The 20733-nt window shown below is 44.8% G+C and overlaps 1 protein-coding gene across 3 annotated transcripts in view; it reads right to left on the bottom strand.

The window, feature by feature from the left end:
• Positions 1 to 18496, bottom strand: part of HERPUD1 (homocysteine inducible ER protein with ubiquitin like domain 1) — a 153960-nt gene extending 135464 nt beyond the window's left edge. For all 3 annotated transcript variants that reach the window (XM_030203724.1, XM_030203726.1, XM_030203725.1), the window contains exon 1: positions 18301 to 18496. In XM_030203724.1, the coding sequence (XP_030059584.1) occupies positions 18301 to 18453 (153 nt within the window). In that variant the 5' untranslated portion in view covers positions 18454 to 18496. The remainder of the gene's footprint in view (positions 1 to 18300) is intronic.
• Positions 18497 to 20733: the final 2237 nt, after the last annotated feature.

The raw sequence follows: 20733 nt of genomic DNA, 5'->3' as shown, positions 1-20733 counted from the left end.
CCTAGAATTGTTATGATTAAGGTTCAAAATTACCTGCATAAAGAAGAAATCCTTAGGGGATATAGACTCAAAAGAGACTCCCTGGAGTATGATGGAGCTAGGATCCAGATATTCCAGGATTACTCGCAAGGGGTGCAAGACAAGAGATGGCGGTTTCACCCTATTTGCGAAACATTAGCAGAGAAGAACATCCGTTTCAAGTTGATCTACCCTGCCATTTTAAAAAGTCTCCTACAACGGCCAATGGAAAACTTTAGCTACAGTGTTAGAAGCCTAGGACTTCCTCGCTTCGGAACTTTAATATACAATCTAAGATGGTGGCGGACAAGGCTCTGGACAGGAAGAAATGAGAACGTGGAAACAACATGGTCCCCTGGTTGTATAAGTATACATCTTTAGGAACATAGAGTATTGAATGTAAACTTGTTTAAACAAAAGTTGATACTAGTTACGGTTTTATGTATGAGTTATGTGATTGTGTTTCATGCATTGAGGAGGGGGAGGATCAATAAAAAATGATAGAAAAGTGGAGCGGGGGCTCCGACACGCAATGACCTCATGATGAGCAAATGCTCTTCAAGATATAGTGAGTGTGGGAGGATGGGGGGTGGGGGGAGGATCCCTACAAGCAGCTATTCTCGTATCCAGAGCATCAGGGGTGGAAAATGGTCTCCAACACCTGGTACTGCAAATCCACCGAGGGGGGCTGGGCCCTCGGGGGATTAGTTCCTAAGACTATCCTAGGCAATATCACTGACAATGAGGAGAGATGAACCGAACTAGATTAAAGATCCTGTCGTGGAACGTTTCAGGCATTACATCGCCTGTGAAACGATACAAGATATTGTCCCAGATACGGCGACAGGGCACAGACTTTGCGTGTCTGCAAGAAACAAAGTTATCCGACATAGAGCATGGGAAGCTTTGCCAACAGTGGGTGGGTGAAAGCCACTTCTCGGGTAATCGGAAAAGCGGAGTGGCAATTTTAGTGAGGAAGGGGCTACCCTGCTCAACCAAACTTGTATACAAAGACATGGAAGGGCGCATAGTACTACTGCAGGTTAATTACCAAGGTCAAAAATGTTACCTCTGTGCCATTTATGCCCCCAACACCTATAGCTTAAATTTTTTCCAATCCCTGATAGCATTGGGAATGCAATATACGGATGCTCCATGGGTCTGGGCAGGTGATTTTAACCAGGTACAAGACCCGACCTTAGATAGATCATCACCCACAGCCATCGCAGGGACGGGAAAGGGATACCAACACTCTGTAAACACCTTCATCTAATTGATCCATGGCAAACCCTCCACCCAACAACAAAGACTATACACATCAGTCTAAAGTACACCACTCTTGGCCCAGGATTGACTACATACTAATTTCACAATCCTGGTTCCATAAAAAGTTCAACGAAGCACCATCGGCCCCATGGAGGTATCAGATCACCATATGATATGGGTGGAACTTGATCTGGGGTGGGGGGGGGGGGGGGGGGGGGAGACCAGACAATGGAAATTTCCTGCTTACCTGTATCGGCACAAACAATTCTTAGAATATTTAATAGAGAAGTGGCAAATGTATGAGAACACGAACCTAGAATCGTGTGACTCGCCCGTGATATTTTGGGAAGCCTCCAAAGCGGTCATAGCGTTCCAGAGTGCCAGGAAGAAACGCCTCGCAACGGGTATATTAAATCTCGAGAACACATACGCGAAAGCAAAGAAAAAAATTCTTAAGTAGCCCAACTACAGCCAACAAGGACTTAATGTCCTCAGCATTGGTGGCTCTTAACTCCCTCCTCCATGATCAGGCCCTAAGACAACTAGTGGCACGGCGATTGACCTTTCAACCATTTGGGAATAAATCAGGCAAATTATTAGCAAGGGTGGCCAAAGCACCCACCTCCCAGCGATTTATCCCTGTGATTGAGAACTCTAGGGGAGATAGGTTTACACAACTCCCAGATATAATAGACATGTTTCATAAGCACTTCACGGAAATTCATGCTCCCCAAGATAGATATCAAGGTCCACTAACTAAAGATTATCTGGATGATGCAAAAATGCCCCAATTATCAGAGGAAGCCCGCCAAATGTTATCAGTACCAATACAGGCACAAGAAGTGCAGAAAGTATTAAAAGCCCTGCAGACAGGCTCGGCTCCAGGGCTTGACGGTTTTTCTAATGAATATTACAAAATTTTAACCCCAAAGATATGTGGAGCCCTGGTCAACTACTTTGATGCAGTAGTGGCTCGGGGGTTCTTCTCACCACCGGAAAATGAGGCATTGATTACACTAATTCCCAAGCCTGATAAACCCAAAGACCAGGTAGAAACATATAGACCTATATCCCTCATTAACGTAGATATCAAGATTCTATCCCGAATACTAGCAAACAGATTGATGGTATACATCCCAGAACTGATTGGAGAACACCAAGTAGGGTTTGTGAAGGGTCGACAGGCGGTCAAGCAGGTAAGCAAAGCCCTACTAACAGTGGCGTATAGCCAAGCTATGAGACATCTCCTCCTCTTGGGTCAGCTTAGATGCGGCCAAAGCGTTCGACAAAGTCAACCAGGATTTTCTATTCCAAGTATTAGAATATATCGGGTTGAATGGATGGTTTTTGGGGGCAATACATACGCTCTACAAGAACACCACAGCACAAATTCTAGTCAATGGTACCAGAACTAGATCCTTCCGGGTAGGGCGGGGCACAAGAGAGGCTATCCCTTATCCCCCATACCGTTTCTTTTATATTTGGAACCCTTCTTACGAATGATTTCATTAGACCCTGATATTCAGGGAGTCACATTACATGGGGATCTCATAAAAATACTGGCCTTTGCGAACGACATGTTTCTCACTCAACTGAAAATCTCAGTATTACGTTTTTAGAAGTCATAGACGAATTTGGATTCTTTTTGGGCCTACAATTAAACCTTCAAAAGTCACTGGCCCTCCCGATACAGGAGGTGACACAATTAGAGTGGGAAGGGCCGTTCCCATTTAAATGGGCCACAGGAACACTTAAGTACCTTAAGTACCTGGGAGTTTACATCCCGAGGGACCTCACAAACCTGTATAAAGAAAATTTAGAACCCCTCAAGAAACTCACAAAAGAAGCTCTGCAGGGTTGGCAGGGTTTCCCCTGTCTTTAAGGGGAAGAATTACTATGTACGTGTTCATTTTCCCCAAATGGACATATGTCTTCCAGATGATTCCGGCCACTCTGGGGTGTGGAGAGGAGAGGTGGCTAAATAAAACACTCACTGTATTTTTATGGCAGGGCAAACATGCGTGCATCGGTTTAAAGAAACTTATGAGACCCTGCCATAAAGGGGGGGGGGGGCCTGGGATTATTGGACCTAAAACTAATAGTAATGGCGTGCAGCCTGCGGCATTTGTCCGATTGGTTCCGCTCGAGAGAGTTTTTCTCCTGTACTGGAGTGGAGACTTCCTTGATGGTGCCGGTGGGATTTGCTTACTGGCTGCATGCCCCGTCTGGGGAATTACCAATGCTGGGACCATATGGGTACATTCTGAATCCCTTACGCAAAGCATGGAAATGGTTGGGCAGAGTGTGCCATTGGGATAGTGAGGTCTCTCCATTGCTCCCCATCAAAGGCAATTTAGCATTCCCAGAGGGGGGAAAATCTGCTTTGTTTAAGAAATGGGACGACGGGGGTATTCACTATCTGTTCCAAGTGATATCTGAGACAGGGATTATTAAATCTTTTCAGATTTTATGTACAGAGTTCGGATTGGGGCAGAAAGACTATTTTCCATATATGCAACTATGTCACTATATTAAAACACTGCCCCCGGCAGCTCTCACGCAAACTAAATGGGAATCCATGAATGAAGCACTTGACCTGGAAGCCCAATTAAAAGTACCGCTTAGATACTTTCACCATCACCTAAGAGATCTTCAGGAGACACTGGACTTTAAACAAGTCTCGCAACAATGGCACCAGGAGTTGAGGTGGAAGCCAGACCCCGAACAGATTAAACATTGCTTGACGAATGTCTATCAGATGACAGAGAATGTAATATAGCAGGAAATGCAATATAAATTTGTGCTGAGACTGTATATTTCACTACATAGAGCATATAAAGCGACTCTAAGGCCCACAGACGATTGCCCTAAATGTGGACACATGGGAGCTTCCATAGGCCATATGTTTTGGTTTTGCGCGAAAGTGGCCTCCTTTTGGGCAAAATAGGGCGTCAAATAACACAAATGTGGCAGGTGCAGTGGCACCCAGCCCCGGGGACAGCTATTTGATGTGTATAATATACATGGCAACCCACCAGAGGGGCTTAAAGCCTTTTTGAAAAAAGCAGTCTTGATGGGAAAACAGACCATATTACAGTTGTGGTTGCAGTCAGAACCATCTGGAGTTCCACAGTGGCGAGGAGCCATGATGCAATGTTGCATGCTGGAAAAGAAGAAAGTGGGAGACCTGGCCTCAAGGAGAGGAGACCAATTTTGCAAAATTTGGCTACCCTTTTGGGACACCCTGACGCCTATTGCGAGAAGTAGGATTCTGAACTGTTAGTGGATTGGGGGGGGGGGGAAGTGGGAGGGACATAAAGAGGAGGGAAGGGGGAAAATGATAAACCTGATGACATATTGTACAATGCATAACAAATATGTAAATTTCATGAAAGTATGATGACTGATTATGGGGATATGTGTCATCAATAAAAATTGTTTAAAAAAACATGTGGATAAAGGTGAGCTGGTTTCAGAGAGCTTTTGATAAAGTTCCTCATGACAGACTACTGAGAAAATTTTTTAAAAAGTCATGGGATAGGAGGCAAGGTTCTGGTGTGGATTTGGCATTGGTAATTGAACAACAAAAAAAATTGTAAACCTCAGGACGATACGGATATCAAAAACTTCATCAATGGATTAGACCCAACCCCTGGTGAATACCCAGCCGACAATCTGGTCAAAATTCGCTCTTCTCACTGCCGATACAGTTACCCACGCGATTAATATGTACTCCAACAGCCACTGTCAATTGGATACCTGCCCCAGCTATGCCCCACCACTTCATAACAGACCTCACATCCCACTTAAACTTCATGCTTCAACAAGGTATCTTCCCTAACGAAAAAGGCAACATCCTACTCACCCCAATACCAAAAGATACCAAGAATAAAAACAAATGGCATCACCAACTACTGCCCAATAGCATCTATCCCACTGGTAGTCAAACTAATGGAAGGCTTGGAAACCAAACAACTTAATGAGTACATAAACAAATTCACAATACTACACGACTCACAATCAGGATTTCGCCCCCTAAACAGCACCGAAACAGTACTACTTACTCCAACTAAATTCAAGCAGGAAATAGCAATAGGTAAAAGCATTCCTCTCCTCCATTTTGACATGTCCAGTGTGTTCGACATGGTCAAACATAAGGGAAAATTAGGTTCTTACCATGATAATTTTCTTTCCTTTAGTCATAGCAGATGAAGCCATTACGTATGGGTTGTGTCCATCAACCAGCAGGGGGAGATAGAGAACACTCAATTTTTCACAGTGCCTCATGGCCAGCTAGCTCCTCTGCCTCTTCAGTATTTGAAGCTTCCAAATCAGTATGGCAAACCGCAATGGGAATAACATGAACTTTCCTCACAGCGAACGATGGCCCCTTAACAAGGGCAAAAACTCCAAAAAAGGAGGGATTGAACTCATCCTCCTGGAGGGAATAAACTCGTCCTCAACTTTGTATAAACGGAAGGAATACTTGCATCCTCCTGGAGGGAATAAACTCATCCTCCCAAAACATGAACTGGAGGGAATGAACTCATCCTCCTATAACTGTAACAAGAATCCTGAAGACTGTTTTCCGACTCCCCAAGGAAGGACTATAACTTCAGGAAACAAGAACGGCACCTAAAATCAGAATCACTGCAATACAGACAATCATACAGGGAGGCTCATGGCTTCATCTGCTATGACTAAAGGAAAGAAAATTATCATGGTAAGAACCTAATTTTCTCTTCCTTGTCATCAAGCAGATGAAGCCATTACGTATGGGATGTAACAAAGCAATCCCTAAATAGGGTGGGAACAAGCCACAACATGCGCTAGCACCTGTGCTCCAAAACACGCATCCCTCCTGGCAGAAAAAAGGGGTAGCTTAACTGTATATTAGATTTTTAATTTGTACTGGTTTTATTATGTAGTTTATTCTGGTTGCTGTGCTTTCCTGTCATGAATGGAATTCCTATGTTTGTTTATTTGTATACACTAATTGTTTTTATACATATGTAAACCGTTCTGTTTTGCAGCTGCAATAAGACACGGTATATAAATTAACATAAATAAAATAAATAAATAAAATCCAGCCTGTAATGTCGGGCGAGAGCTTAGAAGCCCATGTTGCAGCACTGCAAATCTCATGAAGAGATAGTGCTCCAGTTTCCGCCCAGGAAGAGGAAATCGCTTTTGTGGAATGCGCCTTAAAGGCTTCAGGCGGAGCCCGGCCAGACAGCAGATATGCTGAAAAGATAGCTTCTTTGAGCCAGCGGGCAATAGTGGCTTTAGACGCTGAAGACCCTCTGCGAGGACCTGCAAACAGCACAAAAAGATGATCAGAGGTCCTGAAAGAATTTGTAATTCGCAGATACTGCAACGGAGTCTTGCGCACATCCAAAAGGTGCAACTGCCCAAATGAATCTGGAAACTCCTCCTCAACAAAGGAGGGAAGAAAAACAGGCTGGTTTAGGTGAAACGCTGAAACCACCTTAGGCATGAAGGAAGGCACGGTCCGAACCGTGACCCCTGACTCTGAGAACTGCAGAAAAGGGTCTCTACAGGACAGCGCCTGGAGCTCTGACACCAGTCTCGCCGAGGTAAAGGCCACTAAAAAGATGGCCTTCAGTGTCAAATCTTTCTCTGAAGCACGCCGAAGCGGTTCAAAGGGAGCCCCCTGAAGGGCCTTCAATACTAACCCCAGGTCCCAAGCTGGACAAGGTGCCTGCACGGGAGGACGGAGCCGAAGCACCCCTCTAAGAAACCGTGCCACATCTGGATGAGCAGCTAAGGACACGCCTCCAACCTTGCCACGCAGGGAGGCCAATGCTGCCACTTGCACCCGTAGGGAATTATAGGCCAAGCCTTTGTGTACATCATCCTGCAAAAAGTCCAGAATCGGCGAGACAGAAGCCCGCAACGGAGAAAGCGCTCTTGAAACACACCAGACTTCAAACTGGCGCCAAATCCTGGCATAAGCCACGGAAGTGGAGTGCTTACGGGCCTGAAGGAGAGTGGAAATTACCTTGAGTAGCCTTTATCTCTCAATTGCGCCCTCTCAATCGCCATGCCATAAGACCAAAGCGGCAGGCCATGGCCACCGGACCCTGTGACAACAGGTGCGGAACCAGAGGTAACGGAAAGGGAGCCTCCAACAGCATCTGTCGGAGGTCCGCATACCAAGGCCTCCTGAGCCAATCTAGGGTGATGAGCACCACTTCTCCTGGATGCAGCCAAATCCGTAGGAGCACTCGCCCTATCAAGGGCCACGGAGGGAAGACATACAGCAAGCCCAGGGGCCAGGGTTGAGCCAAGGCATCCAACCCGGCAGAAGCACGGGACTTTGGCATTGGAACTGGTTGCTATAAGATCCATCAATGGCTTGCCCCATTTGGCACATATCTGTAGGAATACATCGTCTGCTAGTTCCCACTCCGCTGGATCGATCTGATGCCTGCTTAAATAGTCGGCTTGCACGTTGCTCTGACCTGCAATGTGAGCTGCTGACAGGGACTGTAGATGCAGCTCGGCCCAGTGGCAAATTTGTTCAGCCTGCGTGGCTAGAGCTCTGCACTGAGTACCGCCTTGTCGATTTATGTAGGCCACTGCTGTCTTGCTGTCCGACGTGAGTCGGACAGCCAATCCTTCCAGGGTCACTTGAAAGGCCAGAAAAGCCAGAAACACCGCTTTCAACGTCAGGCGGTTGATAGACCACTCCGACTCGTCAGGCGTCCACAGACCCTGGGCATGCTTCCCCTGGCAATGTGCACCCCAGCCCTTCAGGCTGACATCTGTCACCACTAGGTACCAATCGGGGAGCGCCAGCGGCATTCCCCGCCGCAACATGCTGTCCAAGAGCCACCACTCCATACTGAGGCGGACCGCAGGGAGCCAAGAAAGTCTGCACTGATAATCCTGAGATACTGGAGACCATCGTTGAAGTAGAGAATACTGTAGAGGTCTCAGGTGCGCTCTCGCCCATGGCACCACTTCTAAGGTGGCCGTCATCAATCCAAACAGCTGGACAATGTCCCAAGCTCGCGAGCGGGGCATCCTCAGGAGCAGACGGACCTGATTCTGAAGCTTGCACCGCCTTTGCTCAGGAAGAAACACACAGCCCGAGGCTGTGTCAAACCTGGCCCCCTAATATTCTAGAGATTGCGAGGGGGTCAGGTAACTTTTGGCCATATTGACGACCCAGCCCAGAGATTGAAGGACTGAAACCACTCTGGCTGTAGCTAGATGACTCTCTTTTTCTGAGTCTGCTCTGATGAGCCAGTCGTCTAGGTACGGGTGAACCCAGATACCCTCTTGCCTGAGAAAGGCAGCTACTACCACCATTACCTTGGAGAAGGTTCGGGGAGCTGTGGCGAGGCCAAAAGGCAAGGCACGGAACTGGAAATGTTTTCCTAACACCGCAAACCGCAGAAACTTGTGGTGCGGGGGCCAAATTGGAATGTGCAAGTAAGCTTCTTTCAGGTCCAGAGATGCGAGAAACTCTCCTGGCTGTACCGCCGCAATGACGGAACGCAGGATTTCCATGTGAAAATGCCGCACTCTTAAGGACTTGTTTAGCTCTTTTAAGTCCAGGATCGGGCGAAAAGACCCGCCTTTTCGTGACACCACAAAGTAAATGGAGTAGCGGCCTAGACCTTGTTCGGTGGGAGGCACCGGGGTCACAGCCCCTATCCGGCACAGACTGTGCAAAGTCTCCTCTACCGCCGCCCGTTTGGCGGCAGAACCTCATCGGGACTCCACAAACACGTCTCTCACCGGGGCATCGAATTCTATTCGGTATCCATCTCTGATCAGGTCCAAGACCCACTGATCTGCGGAGATTTTGGCCCACTCCTCGAAAAAGAGGGAAAGTCTTCCTCCGATTACAGAAAACGAGGAGGGGGCCGGCGCACCATCATTGAGAGGGTCGCCCCTGAACTCCAGGCCTTGAACAGACAGCTGCGGAACATTTGTCCGAGCGAAAGGAGTTTCTCTGCTGAAAGCGGGCACGCGAAGTGAACCCAGCAGCACGCCCCGGGCGGTACCTTCTAGCTTCACGGAAGCGAGGTCTGTAAGAGGAGCGGACCGCCTGACCCTTAGAGGAAGGCTTTGGCCTATCTTCGGGCAAGCGCTGAGGTTTGGAATCCCCCAGGCCTTTAACAATGTTTTCCAGCTCCTCACCAAACAGGAGAAGGCCTTGAACGGGCAACTTCACCAACCTTGCTTAGAGGCATGTCCGACGCCCCAATGTCGTAGCCAAAGAGTGCGGCGAGCCGCCACTGCTACAGCCATTTGTTTAGCCGAAGCTCTGACCATATCAAAAAAAGGGCGTCAGCCAAAAGGACAAGGCAGACTCCTATCCGCGGAGCCACTTCAGATAAGGTCTCCGCTCCGTCAACGGGCTGTGCCACTGGCCTGCTGTAACCACAGCCATGCAGGCTCTAGCAGCATAACAACTGCTATGCAGACGCTCTTTCCGAACAGTGAGACCTGCCAACATCAAAGGACCGCTTCAGAGCTGAATCAAGCCTGCGGTCTTGAATATCCTTCAGGGCCAACACCTCTTCAACAGGGAGGGTTAGATCTCTTTGTCACAGCCGTGACCAGGGCATCCACTTTAGGCATTGCAAAGCGAGCAAATGTTCCTCACCAGGGGGTATAATTGCCCCATAGCCCTGGCAACCCTTCAAAGGTCCCCTCGGGGTTAGCCCATTGAGCCGAACTTAAGCTCTTTGATGGAGTCTTGCAAAGGAAAGGCTCGAGCGGCTTTCTGGGTACTAGCCATCCTTGGATTAACGAGGAGGCTGTGCACTCCCAGGATCTTCAATCGAGAGTGCTTGTAAGGCATCTGAAATAAGCGCTGGCAGCTCCTCGTGGTGGAAAATCCTTACCGCAGACGGATCATCAAGCTCCTGTGGCAATTCTGCACCCGACAGGCTCCTCAGCCCAAGAAGTTCTGCCAGGACCCCCTCAGAATCATCATAGCCCGACCACGGGGTGAGGAAAGGGGGGTGCGCCACACTCAGAAAGGGAATAGCCCTCTTGGTTTATCAGGAGGATAAGAAAAAGCAAAGCCAACTCCAAAAGGTCAGGATCCACCGGGGGGGGGGGGGGGGAGGCAGGCAGAAGGTCCGAAGAACCCTGTGGAAGAGCTCTTTTAAGCATGTACGCCCTATGTAGCATTAAAACAAAATCAGGGGAGAAAACCGCTCCCTGACCGCCCGGATCCTGCCCAGGGCTATCAGCTCTTTTATTAGCCCACACTCAGAGGACCCCCCACCCCCCCCTACCCCCCCCCGGATTCAGACTCTCACGTCGCAAGGAGGCTCGTGCCATGTGGAGAATCCAAAATGGCATCCACTGCCAGCTCAGAGCGCAAAAGATCGCCGCTCGCCATGCTCAGGCCGGCTCTACCATCTGTACAGCACGCATTACAGAGCCCCGCTGCTGATTGGCACTTGCCACATTTAGAACAGCGCTTTACAGTCGAAAACGGCGGGTATAAAATTCAAAAAATGGCAGTTTGCCGCCAAAAAGCATCCCGATTGCGGGCCCACCCCAGAGGCGTCAGAAAACACTCTTACTTCACTAGGAACGAGCATCACAGCTCCGGTCCTTGCAGAAAAATCTTAAGAAAAAAATCTCAAGATCGCTGCGCTAAAGCGCAACGCGACTTTAAATAAATAAATAAATAATTATTTTTAACGCTGTGAGGAAAGCAGAGGCAAAAGAGGGTAAATAAAAACACTCCGGAGGCTCAGATAAGTGGGGAAAGGCAGGGAAAGGCGAACCAATGTGCCTGCATCCACTAAGTGGAAAAGGACAGGGAACAACAAGCTAATATGTCCACATCCATGGGGGCATGGGTAAGGCAGGGAAAGGGCTGACCTATGTGCCTTCAAAGTGAAGCTGCTATAGCCTCTAACACCCCGGCTAAGAACTGGCAAGCCAGGAGCCACCCCCAGGCAGATTTTTGATGGAGCTCGAAGAAGCTGCAGCCACCCTGCTTGGGGAGATAGAGAATACTGAAGAGGCAGTGGAACTAGCTGGCCATGAGGCACTGTGAAAAATTGAGTGCTCTCTATCTCCCCCTGCTGGTTGATGGACACAACCCATATGTAATGGCTTCATCTGCTTGATGACAAGGGATTCCTAACCACCAGAACATATCAAGTGAAATCAAGTACAAATATATCATCACCCTGGAAACCAGACTGCGGGAGTACTGCAAGGATCACCATTATCACCGATCCTTTTTAATCTCATGATGACCCCACTAGCCCAGGCCTTACCCATTCATCTACGCTGATGACATTACAATATACATCCCCTACAAACACGATCTGGCAGAAATCACCAATGAAATCAAGCTCAGCTTAAACATCATGAACTCATGGGTAAATGCATTCCAACTAAAACAACACGGAAAAAAACAAATTGCCTCATCATCTCATCCCAATACAATCCATATAAACCCACAAACATTAACATCCCAGGTTGCACCCTCCCAATCTCAGACAGCCTGAAAATTCTTGGAGTAACAATCGACCGGAACCTCTCACTAGAGAACCAAGCAAAATCCACAATAAAGAAAATGTTTTACTCAATGTGGAAACTCAAATGCGTGGAACCATTCTTCCCCGAGGGAAATATTTCGCAATCTGATACAATCAATGGTATTAAGCCACGCAGACTATTGCAATGGAATTTATGCGGGCTGGAAAGAACAAATCATAAAGAAACTTCAGACCGCCCAAAACACAGCAGCCTGGCTTATATTTGGAAAAAACGCGTTCTGAAAGCGCCAACCCCTCCGAGAAAAACTGCACTGGCTCCCAATCAAAGAACGTATTGCTTTCAAAATCTATACAATAGTCCATAAAATTATTTACGGTGAAGCCCAGGATACATGACAGACCTCACAGACCTGCCAACCAGAAACACTACAAGATCAGCACGATCATACCTAAATCTCCGCTACCCGAAGCAGCAAGGACTCAAATACAAATCAACTTACGCATCCAGCTTTTCCTAAGCGCACAACTATGGAACACTGCCAAAAGCAGTAAAAACTATGCTTGATCTACCTAATTTTCCGAAAACAAATCTGTTCAGAATGGCATACCCCACCAACCAAACATAAAAACCTGGACACCTGCGACACAATGAAGACCAAAGACCGAAATGGACATTTCTAACTCTTCCTTCTCTAAGTTCCCCACTGTATTTACCTACATGAACCTTATTCTACCACATGTCACCTTGTATTTGTTCATACAGGAACTGGCAAATGCCGTAATGGTACTATGTAAGCCACATTTACTATGTAAGCCACATTGAGCCTGCAAATAGGTGGAAAATGTGGGATATAAATGTAACAAATAAAAAAATAATAATAAAAAAAAAACAGAAGGGAAGGATTAAATGGTCATTTCTCTCAATGGAGGAGACTGAACAGTGGAGTGCCACAGGGATCTGTACTGGGACTGGTGATATTTAACAAGTGAGGTGATTAAATTTGCAGATGACAATACTATTCAAGGTTGTTAAAACACGTGATGACTGAAATATTGCAGGAAGACCTTAGGAAATTGGAAGACTGAGCGTCCAAATGGGAGATGAAATTTAATGTGGACAAATGCAAGGTGATGCACATTGGAAAGAATAATCCTAATCATAGTAACCTGATGCTAGGGTCCACCTTGGAGGTCAGCACTCAAGAAAAAGATCTAGGTAGATAACACACTGAAATTGTCTGCTCAGTGTGTGGTGGTGATGGCGGCCAAAAAAGCAAACAGGAAGACCGAACATATATAATGCCTTTGTATTGCTCCATGGTGTGACTGCACCTTAAGTATTGCACACAGTTCTGGTTGCCATATCTCAAAAAAAAAATAAAAAAAAGATATAGCAGAATTAGAAAAGTTTCAAAGAGCAATAACAATAAAGGCTAAAGAGGTTTGGGCTCTTCAGCGTAGAAAAGAGATGGATAAGGGGAGATATGATTGAGGTCAACAAAGTCCTGAGTGGTGTAAAATGAGTAGAAGTAAATCTATTTTTAAAGTTAAGGCATTCTGGAAGGCAGTGCAAGATAGACTCCAGAGTTGGCTGGAATGTTTGATACCTTGGGTCCCTGAGGTGTTTCTTTTCTCTGCACCGGTGAGAGGACTGACATCTTGTCAACAGCAATTGCTGAGACAGGTGACAGCAGTGGCCAGAGTGACAGTAGCGTTGCACTGGAAACAAAAAACAGTCCCCTCAATTACAAGATGGCCAAAACAAATTAAATATGTGTGTGAAATGGAAAGGCTCATAGCCGCACGAAAACACCGGACAAGTCAATGGCACACAACATGGCAGTTTTCTGTAAATGCAGTTAACCTAGCAAAGAGAGAGAATGTAGTTTAGGAGTGTGAAGGACCAGAGAAAGCACTGGGGGAAAGGGAAAAGGGAGGGCTATGGGGGGGGGGGGGGGTGGAATTGGAGGCGGGGAGAGAGGGGAGGGCGATAGGCAGGGAATGGGAAGGCCACTTACAAACATAATTAAAAGTTGAAGTATATTCTGTATTGATTATTCAAGGCAAACTCTACTGTGTATTCTTTGTTATGTAACTGGCACATTGCTATGTGCAAAATTTGTATTGAGAATGTGTTAGGTACGCTATGTTCAGAATTAACAATGTTCAATAAAGACTTCTAAAATAAAAAAAAAATTTGAATAGTCACGGTATATATAAAACCATATTTTAAGTCTTAAATTGCTATTCTGTTAGCTTACAGGAGAAAAACCTGCACTGACAAGGCAAAAAGATAGTATACTATTTTGGGCTATGTTTTCATGGTTAACTGAGGGCATTTTTATTTTCACTTATATTACTACTACTACTATTATTAAGCATTTTTATACCGCTACAGAGTGTACGCACCGCTGCACAAACATCAACTTGATATACTGCTATTAGGCATCACCAACATAGCAGTTTACATAAAATCTACAAATAGATATAGGAAAGGAAACCACAAATAATCCACAGGAAACATTAGCAATAGAGCCAAGCTGTTTAATCTGAGGCTAAAACCAAATTGCCACTTATTATTCCATCAGAATCTAAATTAAAGGTGGAGGGGCTTCCGTGTTTCAATGACTTAGAGGGCTATGCTGAAGGGTTACCCATATCAGACAGGCCTCTGAGGAGAAACCAGACAAAGTGTGTCCCAAACTGGAGGATCCAAGATGGCGTTGAGGGAGGACGTACGTTAGTTGAGTTCCCATTTTACACCAGAATACCTGAAGAAGTAGGCGCGCTCCCCAGAGAATGGGGAAGAAAAAAGGCAAAGCCATGGTGTTGTCATCCTCGAACCGGCTGGGGTTCCCACCACTTCTCAGTCTACTTTGGAGAGATTCGGGGTCATAGCCATTGGGGATATCGGTTTCCTGCTTCGGGGAACAGCAAGGCGAATCTCAGTGGCGAGGGAGTGACTTTCAGTCCCCCTGTTGGCATGACCTCTCCAAGACCGGAAACAGTAACGCTTCTATGGAGGTCGACAGTGGAAACGCCCAAAGTGGGTTAGGATTCTCACGCGATCCGAGGAGGTCCTGGCGCAGCATTGACTCCGGATAATAAACCAACTGGGGGATTGGAGAGTGAGCTCTTCCCCCCGAAGATATCCGGAGCGGTTTCTGTGGAGAAATTGGACTTGGTGAAGCCAAAAATGTCATAATGACGCACTATGGGAAGTGCTGCAGAGTGTGAATAATTCTCTTCTTCAGATGTCAAAAATTTTTCAGGAATAAATATGTGATTATATCAATACTTATCTAACAAAGTGGAAGTCCAAGATATAAAAATAGAGACTTTGATTATGGAAATAGTTTCTCTATGAAAATCAGTTAATCTGGTAATGAAGGCCAGTCATGTTTCTTGTAAAAAAGAACCAATTAAGGAAAAATAACTTGAGAATGATAAATCTTCCTAAAATACCCTATATATGTAGAGTTATATTACTAGTGACTTTTGCCTTTGATTTAGATAGGAACAATGTTTTGAAATTGTATTTCCGATACATGGCTGATAGTTTTTTGGGTTCAAAGATAAATATATTTCCTGATATATCAAGGGAATCGCAGACTAGGAGGTGTGAACTCTTGGCTTTTAAGCCAAGAATCATTGCCCTAGGTGGGACCTTCCTACAGCAATTCTCTTGTAAGTGTTTTATTTCCTTATTACTTATTTGTTGAACCCAAGAAATTACAAGAGTTTGTGGCGTTAAAAGAACAGATGAAGAACCCTCTGCAGCAACTTCCTTTAGTTACCACTGTACCGGCTGCAATTACCGATTAACCTTCCTCCCTCAGAAAATATGAATTTGTAAGATTAACCACTTGGTGTTTTTCTTATTTTCTTTGAGATTGTTTTCCTGATCTTGGATCCCCCAATTGTGGACAATTATATATATTGTTGAGAGAAAATGTTTTTTTTCTTTTTCCTTATATTAATTTCTGTTTTTCCTTACATTTACATGATAAATGTGAATGTAATTAAGTAAAATGATAAATAAAAAAAATAAAATAATAAAAAATAAAAGAATCTAAATTAAAAGCCAGATTAAACAAATACTTCAATTTGGTTTTGACCATTGAATAGCTTAATTCTGTGTGTATGCATTGGGGTAGATGGTTCCAAAAAGTGTGGAGACTATGAGGCATTTTCAAAGCACTTAGCCTTCCAAAGTTCCATAGAAACCTATGGAACTTTGGAAGGCTAAGTGCTTTGAAAATATGCCTCTATATGACATTGAAGATAAAATCCCAAATGGACTGCAGGTGAATATGTGAAAAGGATGGTATAAGTGTACAATTCTAGAGGGAGTGAATGGTATAAGATCTGAAAAGAGAACCTAGAATTCCATGTTTATGAATTTTATATACCAAGATTTGTATTTTGAAATGGATTCTGTATTTAACAGGAAGCCAGTGTTTTTATGAATAATAAAGGGGATTATGTAGGTTTTCTACACCTTTTTATAAGCTTTATTGCAATATTTTGTAGTTGTTGCAGACATTGAAGTTCACACCAAATCCCCAAGAAGTCAGTTACAATATTCTATATTTGCAATGGCCAAGGCAATAACCATTGAACACAGGGCTTTGCCAGTGTGAATAACCACCAAATATATATGTAATTTACAGAAACTTTTTTTTTAAAGAAATGAAATATGGTCTTTAAAGGATAAAAATCACTATGATTACTCCTAGGATTTTTAAAGATATAACCCAGTGAATTTGTACAGACATCCTAGGTAGCACCATAAAGAGCTAAGGGCCCTGTTTACTAAGGCGCGCTATGGGCGTCTCTAGTGTTAGCGTGCACTAAAAACATCAGTGCGCCTACAACACGGCTTAATAAACAGGGCCCCAAGTATCTTAAAAACAATAATCAAAATAATCTTGTTCTTCCACAGTGAGAATTACATTACCAACACCAGAAACAGGGCGAATCATGTACATTACCATAATTAAGCAGAAATGCTTGTTGGCCAGTTTTATTGAACAATGAGGCAGAAAAGAAGTCACTGCACTAAACATCAACAATATGATGGTGGTTTTAAACATTTTTTAAATATTCTTCCCAGTCTCACAAGAACAAGGTGGTATAAAAATACATAAAATTACTAACCAAACAAGTGTTGTTTGGGAGGAGAGAGGTTTGGAGGAAAACAACATCACCTCCAAACAGCTTAAACCACCTCATGGGATTAGCCAAGTTTTTATCCCTTAAGAAAGCAAATTTTGTTTTATTCCCACTCCACTTGCAACCTGTTCCCAAAGTGCCCAGTACCACCAAAGAAGTTTTACCTCTAATACCAAGCACATTTTTCACACAAGACTAATACTGGATCTTAAATCTGCACTCACCTGGTCTCCAGAGTCAAATTAATCTCTAGCAACTAGACATACTATGCAGGAGTCTCAACAGGATACCCATGCAAAGCCCATACATACTATTTGCTATATCGTAACCCCAGAACCTTAATACCATAATTCTAAAGTACTTAAATCCCAAAAAAGAGCAGGGCTTATACAGGACCCCCCTCAAACAGGCAGACACAGGGGTCCCCCAAGTGAACTCCGAGACAAAAATCACGCCTGGTTCTGGACTGATTGTTTGAAGGATTCACAATGCTTCTTAGTTAACATCACAACCGGTATGTTCTTCTTGTATATGGAAAAAAAAATGGGTGAAAAAGAGAAGCGAGTAAAAGTCCTTTATTGACGACCACGAACGTCGGTGGATAAATACCGCATTAAAGTTTTTCTCTGTATTTCAACTGGAGACCTTTGATACTCGCCTCACTTTTCATCATTTGTTTACCGCAGAGATTCAGTCCTACATATTGTTCTATATTGGGACGTCATACCTTACACAGCTGATACAAAATATATATATATCACTTCACTTTACACTCAAAATCCCCATGCAAAGATACCACAATAACTACATCGTAATACACTTACAGCTTTCAATATCATGTCCCCTATTATGAGCACAATAAAATTAGAGAAAAAGTAAACCGTTAAGAAGTTTGAAGCACCAATGAACAATCCAAAACACAGAACGAAATGCGACTTTAGTCATGAGAGATCGTGAAGGATACCGTTTTCAACAGTTCATAACTGCCACAAACAGCACTAAAAACAAATGCAAAGGGAAAATTGGAGTTCGCGGGACTACAAACCCCTACAGGGAGCACGTCGGCACTCCACAGCATCTGGCTGACTACCACATTAGGGGATCTTGAGGAAAGAGGAAGGGGAAAGACGATCATCTTCAAAACGATCAGCCAACAGCCTCAAAACCCCGTTCGTATTACATTCTTCCCACACCGATGAGCGGAATGCGGAGATCTATCCCCCGCCGCTCCTTGTAGAGCCAACCTCCCAACTCAGGGCATTGAGAAAGTGCTGTAGGGATTCACAAGTGGCTACTGTTGAACAAACGATCCCGCACACATCACGCTCAACGGCTGGCCCGGAAACACCTGCTGCAGGTGGGCCTTCAGCTGCTGAACACTCCAGCTCCGCTGGGCCTCAATCAGCAGATCTTCCTGTTTTTGATTCGGGCTTTTGATCACCAGAGTGACAGACTCAGACAGTGGTTCGGCAGCAGTCTCCATCGTCAGAGAAAATGGGGCCGAGCACAAGTCCACTTAAAAAACAAACAAGTACTACTGCTGCTCCGTACAACACTATAATCGATAAGACTTCACAACAGCACTAGCCTTTGAAGGATGAGCAAGCCTCCCCTCCCACCCCCAACAGCTGACTTTTATAACTGCTCCGCGTTCGCCAAAACACTGTGTGGCTACCGTTGATTGGCTGCTCGACTTTCGCTGTGCCTAACGTGGCCCTGTAACAGCGTTAATCCGCCCTGCGAGGAGGGGCTATCCGCAAGTCAAAGGGTGGGGCCACTGCTGTCTGACGCAATCTGTCCGTAAGATGCACTCACTCAGTGGACGTGAGGGGAACCGAGGGTAGATGGGGCTTATGTGGTGCTGCTGTTACTGGTGGAGAGCAGCGTACTTAAGTTACATGAACTGTCTGAGGTAGCAGGAAAAAGCTCAAAAGAACTCATGTATTGATTTGTTAGTTATTCCACCGAGTTATGTGGTTCTTTAAGGTGTACATTTAGCTCATGTTATCGTCAGATACTAAAGGAATCATAGGTCTGTGTTTTCTGCTATTGTAAATAGAAAGAATGTAGTAGAGGAGTGTAATAGCAAGTATTCATTGAAAGGGAATGGGATTTGATATACAGTATTGCCTTACTATGGTTACACAGTCAAAGCGTTTACATATTTCTTATGATTTATTTACTGCCTTTTTGAAGGAATTCACTCAAGGTGGTGTATAGTAAGAATAATTACAGCAGTAAAAATATTCAAATAATACAAAGTATGGCACATTATACAGTGTTGATAGACTATATAATAAAACATTTTATTACACAGTGTAGGGTATAAGCAAAGATGGAACATATAGATAGGTAAGGAGAATAAGAGGAGTTATATACAGGGGATTATTTTGTATCTGGGGCAATGGCGGGGTTAAGTGACTTGCTCAGAAACACAAGGGACTGTTGTGGAAATGGAGGTTCCCCAAGTGCTCAGGTTGAGCACTGCACTTACCCATTAGGCTACGCCACTCCACTGCAAGCATACAGGAGAGACAGCAACTGACCGTTGGTTGGCCAAGAGAGACATGCAGCTTTACTTCTCGGCGTCCGTTTTCCATTTTTTTCAAGCGTTGTCAGTGTGCGTTATATGGAGTGCTAGTCAAGGTTTTTGTGATCATTACTAATTATTAAGTGCTCCTTCAGTTGATGTATTGCTGAATCCTAATTGATTGACCCCTGAGGAAGGCTGATATAGCCGAACCACGGACCGTGTTGGGGTAGGGTTACCATATGGCTCCAGGAAAAGGAGGACGGATTGAGCTAGCCGGGTTTTACTTCCATTGCTTTCCATTGAAAGCAATGGAAGAAAAACCTGGCTGGCTCAATTACTTCCATTGAAAGCAATGGGAAGTAAAACTCAGCTGGCTCAATTCATCCTCCTTTTTCTGTAGCCATATGGTAACCCTAGTTGGGTCTTGATTAAAGTTTTTTTGGAGCATCTTACCCTTGTGTGTGGTGACTGATCTTTTGACATTGGGCCCTCTCCACCCTATTTCTGTTATGTAAATACCTAGCACATAGTATAGCCCTATCATACAGGTACAAACTGGGTTTGGGCAGAATTTGTTTTCCTCAAAAGTATGTGAAGATGTAAGAGGTCAGTTGTTGATCCCCTTAAGCTACCCTTTGACCAACTTTTGCAAACTACGCAAGTCTGGCCATTTTATGCACCCTCTGCCAAAATATTTATTTATTTGTTACATTTGTACCCCACATTTTCCCACCTCTTTGTAGGTTCAATGTGGCCGGTGTATACAAATACAAGGTGAAGTTGTGATAGGGTAATGTTCATGTGGTAGGACCACATAGAGGAACCGTTCAGCGGGAGAGTTGGTGAAGGCCATTACGAACTTTAGTGTTGTTGTGTCGCAGATATCAGGCTTTACGTTGGATCTGTAGGGTATGCCTTGGGTCTTGAGTGTCTTTCTGAAGTGTAATGGTCGTATATGGTTTTCAAGTCTTTGGTAGTGCGTTCCACAGTTTGTGTGCTGATGTAGGAAAAACTAGATGCGTAAGTTGATTTGTATTTGAGTCCTTTGCAGCTTGGGTAGTGTAGATTTGGGTACGTTCGTGTTGATACGAATGAGTTTCTGGCTGGTAGGTCGATTAGGGCTGTCATGTAATCCGGTGCTTCACCGTATATAATTTTGTGAACCATAGTACAGATTTTGAAGGCAATGCGTTCTTTGATTGGGAGCTAGTGTAGTTTTTCGCTTTCAAA

The sequence above is a fragment of the Microcaecilia unicolor genome, chromosome 5, assembly GCF_901765095.1.
Source record: "Microcaecilia unicolor chromosome 5, aMicUni1.1, whole genome shotgun sequence".
Lineage (NCBI taxonomy): Eukaryota > Metazoa > Chordata > Amphibia > Gymnophiona > Siphonopidae > Microcaecilia > Microcaecilia unicolor.
Note: the sequence above shows the minus strand (reverse complement) of the source record. Positions and strands in the feature narration are given on the sequence as shown.